Source organism: Moschus berezovskii, chromosome 20 (genome assembly GCF_049115385.1).
Source record: "Moschus berezovskii isolate FMDL1 chromosome 20, NW_MosBer_1.0, whole genome shotgun sequence".
In the NCBI taxonomy this organism is placed as follows: domain Eukaryota; kingdom Metazoa; phylum Chordata; class Mammalia; order Artiodactyla; family Moschidae; genus Moschus; species Moschus berezovskii.
Window position 1 is genome coordinate 50,619,364 of NC_142479.1, and position 22,529 is coordinate 50,641,892.

At 48.0% G+C, this 22,529-nt stretch overlaps 1 protein-coding gene and 1 long non-coding RNA gene across 9 annotated transcripts in view; one reads left to right on the forward strand and one right to left on the reverse strand.

Moving 5' to 3' along the window:
* LOC129544314 (uncharacterized) overlaps positions 1-22,529 on the forward strand; it is a 44,738-nt gene that overhangs the window by 5,426 nt on the left and 16,783 nt on the right. Inside the window, exons 3-4 of one of the 2 annotated variants that reach the window (XR_008683432.2) lie at positions 9,329-9,446; positions 10,589-10,783. This is a non-coding gene — a long non-coding RNA (uncharacterized LOC129544314). Of the gene's footprint in view, positions 1-9,328; positions 9,447-10,588; positions 10,784-22,529 lie in introns of those variants that run through there. The other variant, XR_016035524.1, reaches the window with a different exon arrangement.
* The window catches only part of SP2 (Sp2 transcription factor), a 28,528-nt gene continuing 7,727 nt past the window's right edge, over positions 1,729-22,529 (reverse strand). For 2 of the 7 annotated variants that reach the window (XM_055407667.2, XM_055407671.2), the window contains 6 exons: positions 12,528-12,604; positions 10,754-11,728; positions 7,850-8,162; positions 6,528-6,702; positions 6,107-6,300; positions 1,729-2,494 (listed from right to left, as the gene is read on the reverse strand). In XM_055407667.2, the coding sequence (XP_055263642.2) occupies positions 2,394-2,494; positions 6,107-6,300; positions 6,528-6,702; positions 7,850-8,162; positions 10,754-11,728; positions 12,528-12,604 (1,835 nt within the window). In that variant the 3' untranslated portion in view covers positions 1,729-2,393. Of the gene's footprint in view, positions 2,495-6,106; positions 6,301-6,527; positions 6,703-7,849; positions 8,163-10,753; positions 11,729-12,523; positions 12,608-14,366; positions 14,429-22,529 lie in introns of those variants that run through there. The other 5 variants (XM_055407666.2, XM_055407669.2, XM_088829017.1 and 2 more) reach the window with 4 other exon arrangements.

Below are 22,529 nucleotides of genomic sequence, written 5' to 3' on the forward strand. Positions count from 1 at the left end.
TTTCCGCCAGTCCCAATTCAGAGCACAGTAAGGCAGTTTTCTAGTCACACATTCCATGCTTGAGAGTAGATGAACATACCTCATGTCTTCTGCCTCCTGCCAGTGCAGTCATGAGATGTGGGGCTGCTGGGCTAGGTAGGAGGCTTCATGTCAGGGAAGTCAGTGGTGGGTCTGGTATCACCCAAAGGGCTTAAGTATGCTTGTTGGACGGACCTCCCTTCCTTAATAAAGAAGTGATTGGGGCAGACAAACCTGTGATCCATTTTATTTCTTCAGCTAATGTGAGGGTGTTCAGGCTCTAAAGACAAGATGTTTGCTTGCAAAAATGCAGGCTGCTGGTGACAGAGGAAACCGAGAAAGGGGATGGAAAGCTCCAAGCGAGCCCTGCCACTCCTGCCCAGAACAGCCACCATGGCTGGATCCTTCTGAGGCTGGTTAAGAGGAATTGTTGATATAAGAAAAGCACATACCGTTCTCTATATGCTTGAGAACAACTTGTCTCTTCCTTCAGCCCAGATGTTCTTTAGGCCCTTCCTAGGGTTAAACACAGGTACTGAACTGGCTCCAATCTCAGCCTGCCTACCATCACGAGCCTGGATCTCCTCATAGCCTTGCCCCAGCCCCACCCCTCCAAAAATTCAGATCTGCAGCACTTGCTGAAACCAAAATTAGCCTGTTGCCCTCCCTGGGGTGCTGGGGTGAGGGGATAGAAGAAAAACAGAATCTGTGGCCAGGGTTCTCTCTTGAGCTGGGTTCTGGCCTGGCCCTCCATCCTGGGAAGGGGTCTTAGGGAATTGTTTTCTCCAGATGCTTTAGCCTTCTGCAAGTGACTGAGGTGAGGTCCTTTTGGGTTTCTCTCCCAAGCTTCTTATTAACGGGCTTGGAGGCAAAAGCTCTCCTCCAGGGGTTGGAGAGTTGAGTGGAGGAATTTACTTGCTGGTAAGGGAGGCATTGCTATTGACTTGAGTCTATGGACAGAGTCTGCCTGCTTCGATCTGAGCAAAACCAGGCAAAACAAAGCAGAAACTGCTGCACCAAGCCCAGCCCTCTGGAGTCCCACCAGGTGCTCTGGGGGCTTGTGTCAATGCCAGGTCCATGTGGCTGAGGCCCTTTCTGGGCTGTGTCCTGGATTTGCCAAGGTCAGAAGGGCAAGGCCCCACCCTGGTCCCAGTGTGGATGGCTCTGAAGAGACCAGGGCTCCCTTCTCAGGATTCCCTGCTACAAGGGAAAAGACAAAGGAAGTTGCATTGCCAAGTTGCAGATTTTGCCTCAGGCAACTAAATTTATTAGCAAGAAAAAATTTTTGTCAGCCGGGCGCTGACCAACAAAGTACATCGTTAATAAAGGATAACAAATCTGTCACTTAATTCATAAAACATACCTCAAGCAGTTACAACTAAAAATAAAGTTGGATTTTTGTTTTAATTTAAAAGCCTCAAAAATAACAAGCAATATGTTTTTAAACATGTAGTAGACACAATTGTCTATTATACAATATACACTGTACACAAGTAGGGCTTGGGCTGGTCGGGCTGGGTGAGATGATGGGGAGGGATGAGGTTCAGGATGGGAAGGTGTTTTATCTGAATCCAGATCTGAGTTGAAATGCTGTGTCATTTAGAAAAGAGAATTGCTAAAGTGAGAAAAAAATTCATATGCTCATCATTGCCCCCCAAAAACCCTAAACTAAAAGCAGGCATGGGGGAGGTGAGTAACAAGGACAGGAAGAAGGGAGCAATTAAATAAACTTCTTTAAAGCACACACAATACACAGTGTTCATCATCGGAAGTAGAGTATAAGGCAACGTTCTCCATAGAAAAAGAGGGGAATCAGGGAGTGGGTGGGTAGCTTTACTTTTTAAATAGAAAGTTGGAATGTGCTGGAGGAGAGTCAGGGTGGGGCGGGGCGTGTGGAGTGGAGGCGGGCTGACTGCCAGTGGAGCCCTGGGTGCAAGGCCCCGGGCGTCCAGGCGTCCGCAGTGGCCGAGGGGGCCAGGAAGGTGCAGGAGAGGGAAGGGGCATGGCACGATGCGACTCCGGCAGTGTTGGGGGGAGGGGGCTCACTTTGCTCCTCGACGGAGTGAAATTCATGTTTTTCCTTTGGAAATAAGGGTTCCCACTCGTCCTGGTTTAGAACGTCTCATTGGGCATGGCCAGTGTCCATGGTTTGGGCAGGCCAGGAGCTTGTGGTGAGAGGGGAGGGCCAGGGCGGAGCCAAGGGGCTTCAGAAGGAGGTGCATATGGGGGCAGCAGAGCCCCTTCCTGTGGGGACAGTCGCATAACAGGAACGGGGGTTGAGGCGGGCCCATGACAGCGTGGGCCTCCTTTCTGCCAGAGGCCCAGGCAGGACACGGGCAGGTCTGCATCTGCGGGGCGTCCTGCCTCAGTTGGCCTTACAAGTTCTTCGTGACCAGGTGGGTCTTGTAATGCTTGGTGAGGTGGTCACTCCTCATGAAGCGCTTCTGACACTGGGCACACTCGAAGCGTTTGTCCCCTGGGAAGAGGAGATGCCTGTCATTCACAGATATGTGTCTCTCTGCCTAACCCCGGCTCAAAGTCCTCCCCCTCACAGGAAAAGCCCTCTTCCCTCTGACTTGCCAGCCTGAGCACTCACAGCCCAAATCAAACCCACCCACCCAAGCTGGGTTAGCTACTGTTCTGAGTATTTACTCCGAGGCTACAGAGGATGGGTGAGACCTGCCCCTCACACTGGCCTCGTGTCCCAGGCCCAGGCCACGTGTCTGCTCACTGGGAGCATCTGCCAGAATAGCAGTTCTCAAAGCATGTGCTGTGGACCACTGGCGGAAGCCAGGACAATCTTAGGTGGTAGATGGATGAACATTTTTCTGTTTTATAGTTTTGTATTTATTTGTCAGTACATTAAGACACTTAGCTATGGTCTCAAGCCTGTGATGTGAAAAGTTAATCCTTCACTGGACATAAAAGAGTAAAAATAGTGAAATGATTTCAGGAAAATCATTTGGTAAATAACAGTAGGAAAGCTGGGAGCCAGAGGGCCTGGGCTGAATCAGCTCCGCCAGTCACTGGCTATGTGACCCTGCCCCCAATCCATGCCTCAGAAAATGGGCATCACCATAGCACTGTTCCCATAGAGTCGTATGGAAATTAAATTAGTTAATGAGTAAAATGTCTAGGAGATTGCAAGACTGAACATCAACATCTTAGTAATCAGTGAACTAAAATGGATGGGAATGAGCGAATTTAATTCAGATAACCAATTCCTTAGAAGAAAGAGAGTAGCCCTCATAGTCTATAAAAGAGCTCAAAATGCAGTACTTGGGTGCAACCTCAAAAACAACAGAATTATCTCGGCTTGTTTCCAAGGTAAACCATTCAACATCTAAGTAATCCAAGTCTATGCCCCAACCACTGATGCTGAGGAAGCTGAAATTGACCAGTTCTATAAAGACCTACAACACCTTCTAGTTAACACCAAAGAAAGATCTCCTTTTCAGTATAGGGGTGAAATAGAAAAATAGGAATTCAAGAGAGACCCGGATTACAGGCAAGTTTGGCCTTCAAGTACAAAATTAAGCAGGGCAAAGGCTAACAGTTTTGTCAAGAGAACACACCGGTCATAGGAAAAGACCCTTTTCCAACAACCTAAGAGACAACTCTATACATGGACATCACCAGATGGTCAACACCAAAATCAGATTGATTATATCTTCTCTGTAGACAAACATAGAAAAGCTCTATACAATCAGTAAAAACAAGACCTGGAGCTGCCTGTGGCTCAGATCATGAGCTCCTTATTGCAAAATTCAGGCTTAAATTGAAGAAAGTAGGGAAAACCACTAGGCCATTCAAGTATGACCTAAATCAAATCCCTTGTGATTATACAGAGGAGGTGATGAATAGATTCAAGGGATTAGATCTGTGTTTGTAACACTGTACAGGAGGTGGTGACCAAAACCATCCCCAAGAAAAAGAAATGTAAGAAGGCAAAATGCTTGTCTGAGGAGGCTTTACAATAGCTGAGGAAAGAAGAGAAGCAAAAGGCACGGGAGAAAGGGAAAGATAAACCCAACTTAATGCAGAGTTGCAGAGAATAGCACGGGGAGATAAGAAGGTCTTCTTAAATGAACAATGCAAAGAAATAGAGGAAAACAACAGAACAGGAAAGACTAGAGATCTCTTTAAGAAAATTGGAGATATCGAGGGAACACTTCACATGCAAGGATGGGCACAATAAAGGACAAAAACAGTAAGGATCTAACAGAAGCAGACAAGATTAAGAAGAGGTGGTAAGAATACACAGAAGACCTATACAAAAAATATCTTAATGATCCTGATAAGCATGATGGTTTGATCTTTTGCCTACAGCCAGACATTCTGGAGTTTGAAATCAAATGGGCCTTAGGAAGCATTACTACAAACAAAGCTAGGGAAAATGATGGAATTCCAGCTCTGAGGAGCTATTTAAAATCTTAGAAGATAATGCTGTTAAAATGCTGCAGTCAATATGTCAGTAAATTTGGAAAACTAGAACAGTGGCCACAGGACTGGAAAAGGTCAGTTTTCATTCCAATCCCAGAGAAGGGCAATGCCAAAGAATGTTCAAACTACTGTACACTTGGGCTCATTTCACATACTAGCAAGGTTATGCTCAAAATCCTTCAAGCTAGGCTTTAGCAATATGTGAACTAAGAACTTCTAGATGTACAAGCTGGGTTTAGAAAAGGCAGAGGAATCAGAGATCAAACTGCTAACCTTTGCTGGATCATAGAGAAAACAAGGGAATTAAAAAAAAAAATCTACTTCTGCTTCATTGACTACTACTCCTTTGACTGTGTGGATCACAACAAACTGGAAAATTCTTAAAAAGATAATACCAGACCATCTCACCTGTCTCCTGAGAAACCTATATGCAGGTCAAGAAGCAACAATTAGAACTGGACATGAACAACTGACTGGGTTCAAAACTGGGAAAGGAGTACAGCAAGGCTGTATACTGTCACCCTGCTTATTTAACTTATATGCAGAGTACATCACAGAGTACATCATGGGCTGGATGAATCACAAGCTGGAATCAAGATTGCTAGGAGAAATACCAACATCAGGTATGCAGATGATACCACTATAATGGCAGAAAGTGAAGATAAACTAAAGAGCCTCTTGATGAGGGTGAAAGAGGAGAGTGAAAAAGCTGGCTTAAAACTCAGCGTTCAAAAAAACTAAGATCATGGCATCCAGTCCCATCATTTCTCGGCAAAGAAGGGAAAAAGTGGAAGCAGTGACAGATTTTATTTTCTTGAGCTCTAAAGTCACTGCAAATGGCGACTGCAGCCATGAAATTAAGACACTTGCTCCTTGGAAAGATATCTAGACAGTATATTAAAAAGCACAGACATCACTTTGCCAGCAAACGTTCATCTATTTAAAGCTATCGTTTTTCCAGTAGTCATGTACGGACGTGAGAGTTGGACTATAAAGAAGGCTGAGTGACGAAAAATTGATGCTTTCAAATTGTGGTGCTGGAGAATACTCTTAAGAGTCCCATGGCCTACAAGGAGATCACATCAGTCAGTCCTAAAGGAAATCAACCCTGAATACTGGAAGGACTGATGCTGAAGCTGAAACTGCAATACTTTGGCCACCTGATGCAAAGTGCCAACTCATAGGAAAAGACCCTGATTTTGGGAAAGTTAGAAGGCAAAAGGAGAAGAGGGCAACAGAGGATGGGATGGTTAGATGGCATCACCGACTCAATGGACATGAATCTGAGCAAACTCCTGGAGAGAGTGGAGGACAGAGGAGCCTGGGCTGCTGCAGTCCACGGGGTTGCAAAGAGTCGGACATGACTTAGAGGCTGAACAACATGCTTGGCACAGTGCTTGTTAAATAACTACGCAGCTGTGGCAGAAGTCATCAAGGCCACGCAGTGCAAGTGACCTCACTGTGGGAAACGCTGTAAAAAAGGAAAGGCTTGTGAGAACCTCCCGGGTAGTCCTGCACCAGAGAAGACAGTCTGTACCCTGCGCTCAGTGTGGCAGTACCATGGCCAGGCCAGGAATCTCCATGTCGCTGATGGGGAGCTGACATGGGGGTGGGTTGGAGGGCGCAGCAGGGGAGGGAAGCAGACCTGTGTGGGTGCGGGCATGCCGCTGGAGCTCGTCGCTCCGTGTGAACCTCTTGCCACAGAAGAACCAGTTGCAGACAAAGGGCCGCTCGCCGGTGTGCAGGCGCACGTGAGCCCGCAGCAGGGACGTCTTACGGAAAGTCTTGCCGCAGTCGGGGATGTGGCACACATGCTTCTTCTTGCCCTGCTCTCCAGACCTGGGAATTGGGTTGAAGGTGGGGTAAAGGAACAAGCAGAGAGGGCAGGAGGTAGAGATGGGGCAGGACAGGATGGAGAGAGGCCGTGGGGTCAGACCGGAGAGCACAGGAAGGGGAGGAGGCCAGCTGGCAAGAACCGCTGCCTCGTCCCCTCTCTGTGTTCCAGGGAGGGCTTGGGGAACAGGGCCCATGCTGGGCTGGCCACCTGGCCAGTTGCCTCGAATTACCTCTTGTCCCCGTCCTTGCAGTTGGGACACGTGCAGGCCATGCGGCGCCGCTTCTCCCCAGGCTGGGCCTCTCCAGCCAGGGCCTGTTCCATCTGCAGCTGGATCTGGGTGGGGCTCAGCCCACTGATGGTCAGGTTGTTCCCAGAAACATTCTGCACAGTCAGCTGCTGCTGTCCTATGGGGAGGACGGGGACAGAGTTCAGGTTGAGGAAGCTGAAAGGCGCAGAGGAGGGAGCTGTCTGCCCTCCTGCACAGGGTGAGGTTGAGAGTCACAGTGGCTAAGTTTTCAGCCTGCTGTGTGCCAGATACTAGAGTCGGACACGACTGAAGTGACTTAGCAGCAGCAGCAAATGTATTTAATGCATTTAAGCTTCATAAGCCCGTGAAATAGGTACTATCATCCCCCTTTTACAGATGAAGAAACTGAGGCTCAGAGTCACACAGCCAGAACTTGCAGAACTTGGATCTGAACCTAGGTCGTCAACTTCAGAGTCAATGCCCAGAACCACTATGCTACACAGGCTAGTCACTTCCAGACACTGCCCTCCTGGGTCTTATCTTGAAACGCTTTCCCAGAATCTCCTCCAGCTTTAGGTCCTTGTGAGACACCAACTCTGCTCCCAGAAAAGCATCCAGGAATTATTGTTCATAGAGGGAGAGACAGTGCTTTGTGCTCTGGAATAGGAGTCCCCTGGGACTTGCACAAAGCCATCAAAGCAGGGGAATGCCTGCAGGTGGACTCCTCCCAGCTTCTAAACCAAAGGCGTAAAGTGCCCGAAATTCATTTAAGGGTGAAGGGAGGAGATTCAGACAGATTCCACTACTCTGAATAGTGCCCTTCACCCAGCTAAAGAATGCAATGAACCATTTTTGCTCAGTAACTAGTGTTTTATTATCTGCAAGGTGGCTTTCATACTGAAGATATTACTAAATATTGCCACTGAACTGAGTGCCATACAAGCCAGTCTTGCTGCCAAAGGCTCCCTTCTCTTCTATCAACCTTACGTCAAGGCTTTCTCCAAGAAGCCTTCCTTCAAGTACCTTTACCCAGAGCCTCCCTTGAACGTCTTTGGTCTGCACCAAACTATTTTGTATGCATATGTTAGTTGGAAAGTTTTCCAGAATGTATCTTATGCTCTCCATTATATTCAAGGTCTTTAACTGTCAGGAAGGGCCAACATGTGTCTTAAACTATCTCACAAAGCTGCTGTAAGGATCAAGGGAACATGCTTGTAAGCTGGAAGGGACCAGGCAAATGTCAGGCCTATGTGTGGGACGCATAGGCATGCTGTCCACACCCCAGCCCAGGGGACTTCCCTCACCGCCAGTGTTGGTGATGGTGACGGGCACGCCCTGGACCTGGACACCATTGATGTTGATGGTCTGCATGGCCTGGGCCGCCGCTGCCAGCTGTGCTGCGTTCAGGCTGATGATGCTCCCAGCAGGAGCGATCTTTGGCAGGGGTCGCTCTTTTCGGAGAATTGCAGCCGAGTGCTTTTTGCTGGTCCCACTCAGATGGGAAGCACGGGACGCGGGGCTACTACAAGTGGTGGTGGCGGCAGTTGCAGCTGTTGCTGGGGGGCTGTCCTGGACAAGGACTGTCTGTACCTCACCAGAAGGCGTACGGATGTAGACCTGGGAAGGACCAGAGAGAAAAAGTCAGTGCCCACTGAGAAGCCTGGTGCCTGCCACCTTTCAATGCAATGCCATTATCCCTGCCCCAAGGAAGAAACGGGGACCTCTCTGTCCACCCAAGTCTTCTCCAACTAGCCCAGACCTACACTTGCCTGCTGCTGATGCCCAACAAACCGGGCTGATGGCAACAAACTAAGCTGACAGATGTTATCTGCTGATCTGAAACAAAACAGCTTACTTAGCATAGAAAAATATAACGCCAAATCTCCGAACTGACGAATTAGAAGGCAGCTAAATGATGATCTCACAAAAGACACACTGTGAACGCTCACTGAACAAATGAAAACAGCCTGGAGGAGATCCTTCTGCCACAAAGGAATCACTGGGGCAAGTGGTGAGACCTGAATGGAGTCTCTGAATTAAAAGTTAGTGTGCTTCCTTGCTAGTTTTCTATGCTTGATGGTTGTGCTGTTATATAGAATGTCCTTCTTGCGTATAAGAATTACACACTTTCTATAAAGCATTTGGGAGTAATAGGGGCAAGATGGCAACTTATACTCAAATGATTTGTTAAAAAAAAATTCTGCTATGATTTTGATTGGAGTTATTATTTTTTTTGATTGGGATTTTTTTGATCCTTGGATTATTTAGGACCATATTTCTCAGTTAAAAGCAAACAAACCTCATGTTATCTATTATTAAGTACATATCTCATCCTCAATTTTCTGGTATGTGCCTGCTCCTTTTGCAAATCATTGCTATTTTCTGCATTATCTGAAATTTCTAGAACATTTTCTTTCTCACAATATAGAGCAGAGTCCAACACACTTTTTCTCTAAAGGGAAGAGAATACATATTTTAGGCTACGCAGGTCTTGAGGTCTCTGTCTTACTGTGAATAACCACACAAATTGGCCAGATGTGACCTCAGGACTGAGGACTGCGAACCTCTCTCGTAGAGAGTACAGTACATTTTTAAAAACATGTATATCCTTTGACCCACTTTTAGGAATTTATTTAGTGATAAGGTTGAAATTAGCCTAGAAGATCCATAGTTAATAGCTGGGTTTTAGCTGGATAACAGACAGTACCTCACGAAATACACCATCATTAAAACATAATGTTGCAGTGCTAAATCTTTCTGCACATGTATTCTTACTTCCTTAGGAAGACCCAATTTTAAGCCCTGCCTCCATCAGTCTCAAGACCTGGGACCTTAGGGAAGAGAGGGAGGCACCTGGAGGCTGCAGCACCTGAGCAGTATTGCCTCAGTTCTTCCATCAAGGTAAGTCTGATAAGGGAGGCTCACACGTGCTATAACAAATTACACTGATTCATAGAAAGCCTTTGGAGAAGGAAATGGCAACCCACTCCAGTATTCTTGCCTGGAGAATCCCAGGGACGGTGGAGCCTGGTGGGCTGCCGTCTATGGGGTCGCACAGAGTCGGACACGACTGAAGAGACTTAGCAGCAGCATAGAAAGCCACTTGGCAGTGTGCAATATACCAGAAGGGAGGAGGCACTTGAGGGCAGGCCTCAGATTTCCTCCCCAGGGTGCTTCTCCACCTGCACAACTCCCTTGTGTCATCACTCGCCCTGATGCCCTGGTTCTCTCTATAGACAGCTGGATTATAAATTCCTCCATGGCAGGAGCTGGTTTTTTATATTCAAAAAGAAATCCTTATACAATTTTAAGTGTAGCCCCTGCCACACATAACACAGTGAGTCAGGGTGGAATAAGGGAAAAAAAAGTGTGGGTCTGAAATCTGAGTTGAATCCTGGCTTTTTACGTTGAATCCAGTTATTTCTGCTCTATTAGATCTGGATATTAATAATTTCTCTGAGTTTCATGTTCTCCATAGCAACATGGGCCTAATCTCTGGCTTTTACTAAATTTACACAAAGTGTAAACACTGCCCTGCAGAGCCATATAACTTTGAATATTACAGTCCCCTAATAAAGGCCAAAAGTAAGTTCCTGTTTAGGTCAGCATCACAGATGGATCTATCCTAAATGTTCCTGTTATAAAGCTAGGGAGGGGTGTCTCTTCTGAACTTTTGTCATTAACAATGATTAGCATTTTTCTCATTAGTTTTCTTACTTTATATCAAATTCTATGGTTCTGACTAGAATTTTTTCACTCTTACTATCATTCTGAGTATGTAGTTCTAGAATTAAAAAAATGAAATTTTTGCGGCATGTGGGATCTTAGTTCCCCTGCCAGGCATTAAACCTGTGTCCCTCTGCAGTGGAAGCAGAGTCCTAACCACTAGATTGCCAGGGGAAGCCCCTGAACTTTACATATCTGCCACCTACTCATCCCCCTACCAAAAGACTCCCCTAAAGGAAGTTTTCAAAATAGAGGTATATATGCATGTTGTACCTGATTTCTAAAGATAAGCAGTATGTGGCCCTACAATCTGGCAGAAATGGGCACTTACTACCAAGCCCAAACGATCCTGATTCCCATCACTGAGATCAGATGGGAAGATGCATCAGCATCACCTAGAAAAGTGAGCCAAGCGGAACGCAGCATCAGCCGTTTAGAGCCGAGGAGGAGAGGGAAGCGCTGCGGAAAGGTGAGCGTGGTACCTGAGTAGGTGACGGCTCAGCAGCCTGGATCTGGAAGTTCTGGGAGGGCTTCTGGGGGACGGTGGGGAGTGTGGCGGAGGCTGCTTGCACCACCCGCAGGGCCTGCTGTGGAATCTGCACCACCTGCTGCTGCTCGGCCTTGGGGGGCACCACCTGGACCTGCTGGACCACGGCTGGCTGGCCCCCGCCGGGGCTCTGAACGATGAGCAGGTTGTTTCCTGCTTGGATGATGTTGTCCGCGGTGGTCTCGATCAGCACCGTCTCCACCTGCTCGGCCACGGCCACAGGGGGCTGGGTGGCAGGAAGACTCTTCTTCCTGGCTTTCTTGTTAGTCTTAGACAGTGGGGCAGGGGGGCTCTCCGTGAGGAGCTGAGTGGCGGCCCCGGGGTCGCTGGTGTTCACGAGGTTGTTGACAGGCAGAGTAAGGGTCACATTGCCGCCGCCACCTGTCAGTTTCACCACATTGGCCCCGCTCTGTGCCGGAGTGGTGGTTGTACTCGACTTCTGGACAGGGGCTGGCTTGATGGGGACGGGCTTGTGACTGGACGGGGACGGGGTGATGATGGCTTGGTTGGTTCCAGGGATGATCTGGATCTGGTTGGTGAGACTGGGCTGCACCTGGATGGTCTGAGGACTGCTGGCCTGGATCTGAGGGACCGCCTGGTACTGGATACTGGTGTTCGATCGGGTTCCTTTGTTGACCACGGTGGGGTTCTGGATAGCGAACACCAGCTGCCCCCCAGGGTAGGACGTGCTCAGCTGTGACCCCTGAATCTGAAGTATGTTTCCCTTGGAGGACAAGATTCCAAAGCTATTCTTGCCGGGGCTGAGAGGGAGAGGGGCGGGTTTGATAGGGACGAGTTTCCGTGGAGTGGGCTGCGGGGGAGCAGGAGGTGTCACCGCAGCTTCAACAGCTGGAGGGCCGATTTTGCTACATGTCGCGGCAAGCAGCGCTAAGGGAGATGGCTGGGAGTCCTGCAAAAGACCAGGAGGAGACCAAGAGTGAGACATGAGGCCTGCTGCCCAGCCACCCCACCGTTTAGGATCCTCTCCTCCTGGCAGGCTCCTCCCCACCTGAAGAGTGGGGTGCCAGCATCCTTCCCCCGCAGATGTCCCAGTCTCCCCATCCCCAATGGTTTCTCCACTGAGGAATTCACGGAGCAAAGGTGGCAAGTGTCCTTCTCAGGAACTCCCCAGAAGCACCCTTGACAGGGTGAACTAGCAACATGAGCTGACCTCTTACTCCCTGGGCCTAATGGTATCTAATGGGGACCTGGAATCACCCTCAGCTTGTAGACGGAACTCTATTAGCCCCCACCCAACCCCAGCGATAAAGGATCCTTGAGTCATCAAGTGCGGAAGGGAAGGAGGGACCAGACAAGCAGAGGGGGACAGGAGGAATAAACCCTTTGGAAAAGTGTTCTCCGGTGCTTGGGACGTAACATTTTTGATGGAGGAGGGCTGCTTTTTCAAAGCTACAAGGAAGAGCCTCTGGGGTGCAGGGACCGTCTCTGTTTTCCTTCTATGGTCAGTGGGGTCTGGTGGAAGGACCTTGAGTTGCATCCTGCTTTTCCTCCTGACTCAATTGCACCTTAGATGAGCTACCTTGGTTTCTTAGGTCAGAAAAAGTGAAAAACTGAACCCTCCCTGGTCTCATAGCCTTGCGGAGTTATAGTGAGCCAGCACAGAGCTTCCGTTGTGGTTTCATGTCAGCTTCAGGGAGTCCTTCCAGGCTGATGCAGCCCCCACCCCCCAGAGCCCACTGCCCACTCGCCTGGGTGGAAGAGGCGGCAGGCTGCAGGTAGTCACTGGGACTGACGGCGGCAGTGGCAGCCATGCTGGTCTGTGGATCTGCTGAAGAAAAGAGATGGAGTGATTCCCAGGGTGCGTGAAAAGAACCCAGTCCCCTGGCCTCAGATTTTCTTTTTGCCTCTATTTGCCGTTGCTTCCCCATAAGAGGTTGATAACCTTTCCCCACACGACCCAACTCAAGGTTAGCAACCCTACAAAGACCTTCTCTCTTTCTCAGACTTAGCCATCCAGGCTGTGAGGACGGCCGGTCCTGCCTCCACTGGGCTGTCTTCCAACCACCAAAAAGTCTAGAATAATGTAAAGATACTGAGACTATAAAAACACGGGCTTCAGTAACTAAGCGGTGCCACCTAATGGAGTCCTCTCTGCCAGGCACTGCTGACTCTCCCCAGCTAGGCTGGAGCCCCTATACGGTGGGCAGGGGCATATAGGGGCTATAGCTATTCCTGTAGCTCTGACAAGTGCTTCTGCTAACTCCTGCTGTAACCAGATACCAAGCCAGTCTGGGAGAGAAGCATCGCTGAGCTGGGATCTCTGACAAGGACACACGCACTCCATGTAAAAGTCTAGATTGCTTTATGCTCAGCCTTTACCACATGAACACAATGGCCTAGGTATCGAGCTATATAATGAGAGAGAGAGCGCATGCATATGAGTAATTACTTTAAATGAATTTATAGTTTTACATAGGATGATAGGCATGGCCCCAGAGTATCACCGAGACTATAATAACTGAATGTAATGAGAATGAAAATATCATAAATCCTACTTTTTAAAAAATGTGTATGTAATTCTATATATGAATATAGCAGGGAAAAAATCTATTAAAAAACAAAAAGGCTAAAATGTTAAAAGCCATTATCTCCTGGTGGTAGATTTTTGCTTCACTTAAAGAATTTTTCCCATTTTTCTGTATTTTCTCATTTTCCCCACAATGAATATACTCTACTATACTTTGGTTTTAAATGAAGGAAAATAAAAAACGTTGAGGAAGTAATGAAGGAATCTCTACTCTGAACTTAGGTCTGATCTAAGAAAAACAGAAGACAAGTAAAATGGAAATCAGGGGAATTTGAGACTCTAAGCCATCTTACAGTTTATAGATCACAAGAAAAAGAGCACCATGCAGATAGTCAGACTTGTATATACCTCAGACCTTTGGAAAGCAGGTTTCAGAAAGTACAGAAACAAGAAGGGCATCACTCAGAGACAGGAAGAGGCAGAACAGCTCAGGCATTGGGCCCTCGGAACCAGTCACAGTTTGGCTGGTCTGCGGCTTCTCTTTGGGAGAATGATTCTTAACTGAGAAAAGGTAAAGCAGGAACTGCAGCCCAGGACAGGTTAGTAAGCAGGCTCGACAATGCCTTAAATGGTTTCCAGGCCCCAAGGCCACATGAGCTGCACTCCACAGTAGGCAGAGACTTTGCTTCAAACTGTGTGAGGAGCCAGAGGGCAGCACTGGGCAGATCGCACAGGTGGATCCTGAAATATTACAGACACTGATCCTCAGCAAAACCCTAGAACAAACGACTGAACAGCGCTACAATTACTAAGGTAAGGAAGGCAGTGATCTCAAGGAATAAGCTTGGGGTTGCTAAAACTAAGTCATGCTGAACAAACCTGTTTCTTTTTTATGGGGTTTTGGATGGTTACACTGAGAGAATAGTATACAAAAGCTCACTGTGCATCAACAAGGCATTTGACTGAAATGGTCATAGTATTCTTATGAACAAGAAGGGAAAGAACTACACGCAGGGTGATAGTCTAGTTTGGGGGCTAAGCTGAACATGCCTCCACCTACGTGCTGAGATCCAGTCTGTCCTGAGCAGCGTGCTGCCGTGAGGTCAACCAGGGTCTCCTGCGAGAGGTGCGTCTCCTGACCGGGTCGGCAGGGTTCCCCTCGGAGGCTCATGCTTTCTCTAGCAGAATGTTTTATTCTTGTGTTTTCACTGCGATGATCATCTTAAAAATGAACATATACTGGGATGTCCCTGGTGGTCCAGGGGTTAAGATTTTGCACTTCCACTGCAGAGGGCATGAGTCTGACCCCTAGTTAGGGCTAGGATCACACATTGACTCGTGAGGCAGCCAAAAAAGAACATGTAATTACAGATGACTGAGTAACTGCTGCTTAACCAAGATTTGCACATTTCTGGGCCTCTGTGAGTGTGTACAACTGTCTTGGTACCAAGTAGCACCATTCTAACTACATGGGCTTAAGACAACTTAATTCTGCACATTTAATTCATGGCACATTTGTGCAAAGTGAGGGCTGATGGCTCTTCAGAAGCCTGGGAGGACCATGTCGCTGGACACTAGACACTGCACGGTGGGTGTGCAGAACTCAAGGAGCCAGGGTGTCACATCTGTGCTGAACATATACTGACAGCAGCAATTTAGGTTCAGTCAACTTTTCCCCCCACCAAATGATGCTGTTGGTTTTATTGGCTTTTCTTTAGTTAATTAATTTTATAGGAACTACATCTATGAACTGATAAACAGATTGTTATACATAATTAAGTAAGGTTGCAGCCTTACAGTGAAAACAACCTAAGTTGACTGAAAAAACATTGTCTCCCTTTAGAGCAGTGTTCAAACTATTTAGACCATGAACCACAATCATAAAAACAATTTACATCAAGACCCAGGATATGCACACACACCCCCACATACGTCCCTGTCCTGGGCTCATGCAGTAAGAATTTCCTGAAATAAAATTTGCCCTTGCTACATGTGATGGGCTTTGATATTTTTCTACTCTGTTTCATTTTTTTAAATGCCAGTTGTGACTCACTAAATTGGTTTTGTGCCCTACAGGCTGGAAACATGGCTTCAAAGCCGTCTATCCACCACCCAAGTTAGGGAAACCATGCAAAAGACCTAGAAGGCAAATTAACTTTATGGATGTCACAAAACTGAGGATTGTAAACACAATAGGTGTCTGTACTAGGGTTCAAAGAGAACTTAAAAAAACCGGTATGTGCAGTGCTTAAGAGCATGAGGCTCCAGACCAAAACGAGCGTTCAGACTGTGGGACAGCTGGGGCGTTCCTCTCCCAGCCTCAGGGCACCACCTGTAAAACAGAGGTGATGCCATCCTGACACAATTCCAGGAGGCGTCAGTAATGAAAAATATTGAGCCTAGAGTGGGTAATCAATAAATGGTGGCTTAAACTTTGAAGTGGAGTAAACACTGCATTTGAGTTAAGAAGAAAAAATAAAATCACATGCATATAGGACAGGAAGACAGCTTAATCGTGTTTCTCATGTGAAAAAGTCCCAGTGGTTTTGACTCAAAAGTTAAATGGGAAGCAATAGAACCCAGATGTGGTTGCCAAAAAAGCTACTGCAATCTTGGACTGCATTTCCAAAAGTTCAGTCATAGAAAATAATAGTCCTCGTCTGCTCTGTACTGGGCCCCGCCTGGAGTGTCAGGTTCCATCCTGAGGGATGTTTTGAAAGAGGGATTTTCAAGTGGAGTTTGAGGGCAGCTGTGGTGGGGACCAGGACACCAGAGCAGCAATATCCACCAGGACATTTATTCCACACATGTACTGAATGAGAAGAACCAAGGCTTTGGGGTGGAAATTTCAGTTTACTAGAGGGGAGAACTTTCAAACGCTGGGATCACTTGCCCCTTGAGGTAATGTTCTCCCTTCTCTGGAGTCATTTAGCCAGAGGCAGGATGTGTGTCCCTCCGGTGGGGTGGGAAGGTGTATGAAATGATCTGATCTGAGAGTTTAAATGTTTTTATAATCCTCAAACCTCGTTGCCGATAAAAACACGGGATGAGTTGGTTGCTGGCAGGGCTGGGAAGGGCAGGCAGGGGCTCTTCCAGGAGGCTCCCCTGGGCTCAGGTTCGCTTAGCTAAAAATGGTGAATGACTCTCCCTCTGACATCCCCTGTTATGAAACAGGAGGATGCCAGAAAAGGATGGAGTGCAAACAGAGTGAAAACTGGCCCAGCGCTTTTCACTTCTTTCCCATCTCTCTCCCTCTGCAGTCATTAGCACCCTGGACTCAAAGTGTCTAGAGATTCGGCTGGGCTGAGTGGCTTTTCAGTTAGGAAGTTACAGAAGAGTCCTGACGCCAGCACAGACAGAGGGCGTTCTCCCTACACCATCTTGGTTAGTTTCATTTTCCTCCCCGGCCGGCCCCTGAAATATTCCTCTAGATCTCAAACCAGTGGTTTCTCTCCTAGAGTCTCTCAGAGCTTTGTGGCCCCCAGGCTGTGGAGCTGGACAACCAAAATGGAGACTCATCTCCCTACCACTGTAGAATGACATCCTGGGATTATCCACGAAAAGGGAAAGACACATTTCCAGTTGGTATTCGGAAATGAACAGTGGTTAAGAAGTGGTACAGATGCATAACTGCAGGACTAGGGTCAAAGGTACTTTAGAACTTCATTAATTTGGAACCTTATATTTAAAATGTGTAATCTGGACATAAATTATGCTTAACTTTTCCTTCATACTATTTCAAAGCTAGACTAAATAGTGTATGAAGCCTGCAAAGGGACTCTTAAGGCATAGTTAGAGAACTGTTTCATACCACTGCCACTATTTCAATTGCACCATTTGCTTTAAACAGCAGTTTACAGCCCTTCACTGAAACCTACTTTAGCAACACTGGTAAGTGACACTGTTGCATATTCTTGGAAGATAAGGCTGCATTTCCTTCAGAGTGCTATCATTCAGGCTTTCATTAATTTGGGTTGGCTAAAACTTTCCTACCAGTTCCCTGGCTCATGAAGTTTTATGGTGATTTGCTATACCAGCAATTGCAGCTCTCTTAGGCTCCAGGGAAAATTTCCAAGGCTGTCACACAAGGCTTCCAGGCAGGGGTTGGGGGGTATTCCGTGCCTGACGGGCCCACCCTTGATTTTCCTTTTCCGTATACTGGAAGCCAACTTAATTCCAGTTTAAAACCATGAGTGTTCCAGATCTGGAAGAACATACGATGGCTCAGCTCCACCTCCATCCCTCCAACTGCAGCGTCCTCACTCCTTGGCCAAACTTAGTGGGAAAGCTGCCAGCGCCCCGCTGTCCCCCTCCTTTCTCACCTGCTCACCTGGACTTTCACCCCAGGTCTCTGCTGATACTGCATTTGCTGGGTCACGAGGGCCCGCCTCATTGTTAAATCCAACGGACCCCTGACCCTCTGACCATTCCCTCCTCTTGAAATCCCCACAGATTTTCTCCTGCCTCTCCAACCACCTCTTCCCTTTGTGGGCTCCTTTTGCCACTCCTTCAATACAGATGTTCCTCACTATCATCTTTCCCACCTAACAGCCCTTCCAGGAGTGAATGTGCCCACTCACATGGCTTCAAGTACCTTTCCCAGGCTGATGAGTCCCAGGTCTATGAATGGCCTACACATCTCCCCACTGAGTGGTGGACAGTACCTCCAGCTGTCTGTGGGCTTTTCACCTGGGTTGGCCACAGAACTGCCAATGCCGAGCTGTTACCTGGGCCCCTGCTCATCCCCAGTCACCACGGGCCTCCTTCCAGATCCCTGAAGAGCCTCCATCTCTTCCCTGTTCTCATCCCTGCCCTGTCCTTGCTCAGAACTCTTCTCGCCTCACTAGCTAACACGACTCACCCTTCAGGTCTCAGGTTGTTGTTTGTTTTTCCCCCAAAAGCCCACTGTGTAAAAGCCATGTCATTTCCTCGGAGAGGCCTCCCAGGAGCCCTGAGATGAGGTTAACTCCTCTGGTAACTCACCACACATTAAATCATTACGGGCTTAATGTCTCTCTTCCACACTCACGGAAGTCAGGGAGCTCAGGTCTGTTTTCACTGCTGAGCCGCTACATCAAGCCTATTACACAGTACAGTGACACCAGTGCCTGAAGGCTGGATGAATAATAAATATTTCTGGTTAACCAGCCCCTCTTCTGGTACTTCCAATCACAACGAAACCAGAGCTCCATCCTCATCACCACCCAATCATCAAGTCCTCCTGGGTCTGCCTCCTAAATACCAATCTCTCTCCATCTGCCTTATGCTAGAGTTAACCACCTTCAGCCCAGCCCGAAATACAGCCCAAAGCCTTCAAGATGGTTCCCCAGCCTCTGGCCTAGCCACCTCTAATCTAGCCTCCACAATCTTGTCTGAAGAATCTTTTAAAATGTAAATTCACTCAACTACTCCCCCAGATTAAATCCTTCAATGAAGTTATGAAGTCGCTCAGTCGTGTCCGACTCTTTGCGACCCCATGGACTGCAGCCTACCAGGCTTCTCAGTCCATGGAATTTTCCAGGCAAGAGTACTGGAGTGGGTTCCCATTTTCTCCTCCAGGGGATCTTCCCAACTCAGGGATCGAACCCGGGTCTCCTGCACTGTAGGCAGACGCTTTACCCTCTGAGCCACCAGGGAAACACAAATCCTTCAATCGTTTAGGCCAAACAAGCCGCCGCTCCCTGACCCCCGCCCCCAACCTCTCCTGCTTTATCTCTTGCCCTTTCAACTCTCTCCACAAACATTTCAGTTTTTCCCATTTCAGGAGCTACAACACATCCTCTCACTTGGAGCCTAAGCACACTCTCTCCCATTTGTCTGGCCAACTCCAGTCCTTCTTCAGAGCTCATCTGTAACTCTCCTGATGTCTGGGGCAAGTGCTCCCCATGTGTGAGGCAAGTGCAAATGCTCTGTGCCAGCATATATGCACCATGGCACCCTTCACAGAACTTGCCCCCGACAACAGGGCAGGGAGCGCAGCTTGTTCTAGAGCTCTTTCCAGAGGCTGACTCAGGGAGCACCACGTAACAGGAAGAGGCTTCAGACGGGACCTGGAGCCCTGGCCATCAAACTGGGGGTTGTTTCACTAGTCTTTCACTTGAGAATACTACTCTCGAGCCAGGGGATGAGAGAAGGGAAACAAAGAAACACCACAACTGAGGAAGAATTTGGCTCAAACTCCACAGCCAGGCCTCGGGGGCACTTGGCTTTTATTGTGTCATGGGGCCTTACCATCCTAACTGTGGCTTTCCTGGCTGTCTGCTATGGTATCTCCCCTAGAGGAATTTCACTCTGCACTAACAGTTCTTCTGTTGGCTATTTTGGTCAGTTCAGCTGGGCCTGAAGCCAGCAACAGCTCCTAGGCCCAGTCTTTTCCAGTTGCCTAGCCTGGAAGAATTCAGAGCTGGTAACGGAAAGACTAAACCATAGCTGGTTTTAGGAAACTAAGTTGGACCTCAAAGGGAGCCGACAGTGGACTGAGACAGAGAAAGGATCAAGACTCTAAACTACTCTGAGCAAAAATCTAACAATTAGAATGGTCATATAAAAGAGATCCATAACAGTAGAGGGAATTTCATTGATTTTCATGAAAAGAGAATAGTTCCAGGTGTGGCTAATGCCAGAGCCAACTAAAGACTGCAGATCCTGTCTCCACCCACTTATTGAGCCCTCTAGTCTTCTCCCAACTTTGACCTCAGCCCCAGTGTGTGTCCACAATTTCATCAAGAAGATTCCCTTTATCAGCCAAGATACATTATTTCCCTCCTTAACAGGCAAAACTCCTCGCAAGAGCTACTGCACCTGCTGTCCCTCATTGCTCTCCTTCCAGTCTTTCTTGAACCTGTTCCAGCCAGGTTGCCCCCTCCCATCCACACCACAAAAATCACCCCCACCACCAGGGACCTCCACATTGCCAAGTTGGATGATTAATTCTTAGATCTAGGCTTGTGTTATCTGACAGTTGGCCCCTCTTCCTCCTTGAAATAACACCTTGCAGGGTGGCCTCTTACCCCTCTGGCTGCTGCTTCTAAGATTCCTTTGCTGGGTCTGTCAGTCAAATTCTAAATGCTCAGTCTGCTCCAGGGCTCAGTCTTAGGTCCTGTTTTTTTTTCTGTCTATGCCTGTTTGTTGGGGGATTTCATCTAGTCTCGTAGCTTTAGAAACCAATAATATATATAGGTTCATACAGACCTAGTCCAGGCTTCCCTAGTGACTAAGACAGTAAAGAATCTGCCTGGAATGCAGGAGACACAGGTTCGATCACTGAGTCGGCAAGATCCCCCGGAGAAGAATATGGCAACCCACTCCAGTATTCTTGCCTGGAAAATCCCATGGACAGAGGAATCTGATGGGCTACAGTCCATGGGATTGCAAGAGTCGGACACAACTTAGTGACTAAACCACCACAGTCACGATGACTCCTAAACATATCTCCAGACTTGTATATCTTGACTGCCTACTGTTATCTCCGCTTGGCTATACTGGTAAGCAACTCAAAGCTGCCCTAGCCCCAAAGAGGGCTCCTGTTACCTCCCTAACTCTGTGCCTCCCTCAAACTTCCCCAGGGCAGTGAACGGACGCCACCTTTTCAGCTATTCAGCCCTAAAACCTTGGGGGTCAGCCTCGATCTTTCTTTTTTCCACTCTGTGTTACTCAGTCGTTGCACTCATTTGTGTCCCCGTGGACTGTAGCCTGCCAGGCTCCTCTGTCCATGGAATTTTCCAGGCAAGAATACTGGAGTGGGTAGCCATTCCCTTCTCCAGGGGATCTTCCCGACCCAGGGACTGAACCCGGGCCTCCGTATTGCAGGCAGGCTCTTTACTGTCTTAGTCACTAGGGAAGCCCACTCTATACTTGTCAAGAAACACTTGAACTCTATCTTCAAAATATATAGAGAATCTGACGGCTTTCACAACCACTTCTTCCCAGGCTCAGGTTCCCATCATCTCTCGCTTGGATAACTGTGAAAGTCTCCTAGCTGGGCTTCTGACTTTGTCCCTGCAGGTTTTATCCTCAACCAGCATCCAGAGATCCATCAAACTTTAATGCAATCCTGTTACTCCTCTGCTCAGAGTCCCTAACACATCCTATCTCCCAGTCAAATTAAGAGTCAAAGTCCACACCATGACACATAAGGGGTCCATGTGACCTCTCTGACTTAGCTGTCACTCTCCCTCACTCACCGCTGAGGCCATGCTGGCCTCCCTGCTATTCCAGTACATGCCAGCCAGGGCCCCTCTTCAGGCCCTTTGTACTCACTGTTCTCTCTGCTTGAGTTCTGACCCCCACCCCCGTCTCCCCTCCCCAGATTGTTGTTGTTGTTTAGTCGCTAGGTCATGTCCAACTCTTTACGACCCCATGGACTCCCCAGATTGAACCTGGCTCAATCCCTCCCCTCCCTCCTTCAGGGTTTTCTCAAACTCCCTTCTCTGACAACCCTCTGTAAACCACTGCCCTCATGTTCTCCTGTCCTCCATTCAGCTTTCCCCTTAGCACTGCTTACTGTCTGGTATCTACTAGTTACTTAATGTCTTCCACCAGATGTACCTTCCTTACCTACTGGCAAACAGTAGATGCTTCATATATATATTTGTTGAGTGGATGAATGAATAAATCCTGGAGGCTGTAGAGCAGGAGAGCGAGAGTAGAATCTAAGAACTGAAGGAGAAAACCTGCAGATCTGCATACCCTGGCACCAGGTGCTGGCATCCACTCACCAGGTCAGCTCAGCCGATCCAATCCCAGAAGGAATTCAACTCTGCCAGTCACCTCACATGGGGACAAGGGTCTGTGTGTGGACCAGTTGAGTCTCTCTCCTGGACAGAAACCTCAGACACGCACCTCATCACCACACACCAGGTGCCGCATCTCAATGCCTCTTTCAATGAACGGGTACTGGGGAGAAATTCCTTCCCAAGTGAGTTAGGACGATGCGGGTGCCTGCTGTCTGAATACCTCTTATCTGTATCCACCCTGCATCTCTCTCCTGAAAATGTGACCGTATCATTTGCTAGGTCGCATCCTATCAGACTGGAAGGGACCCTAGAGAAGTGAGTGGAGACACGGGACAGCCAGCAGGGGGTGGTGAGAAACAGTCCCAGGAAATGGTACAAAAATACTGGGCCTCAGAACTCTGCCAAAAACAGGAAAGAAGAAACCAAGACACACTTTTTCCCCCTCTAAAGAGTATCTTTATGTACATGCTTTTTCTGCTCTGACACAT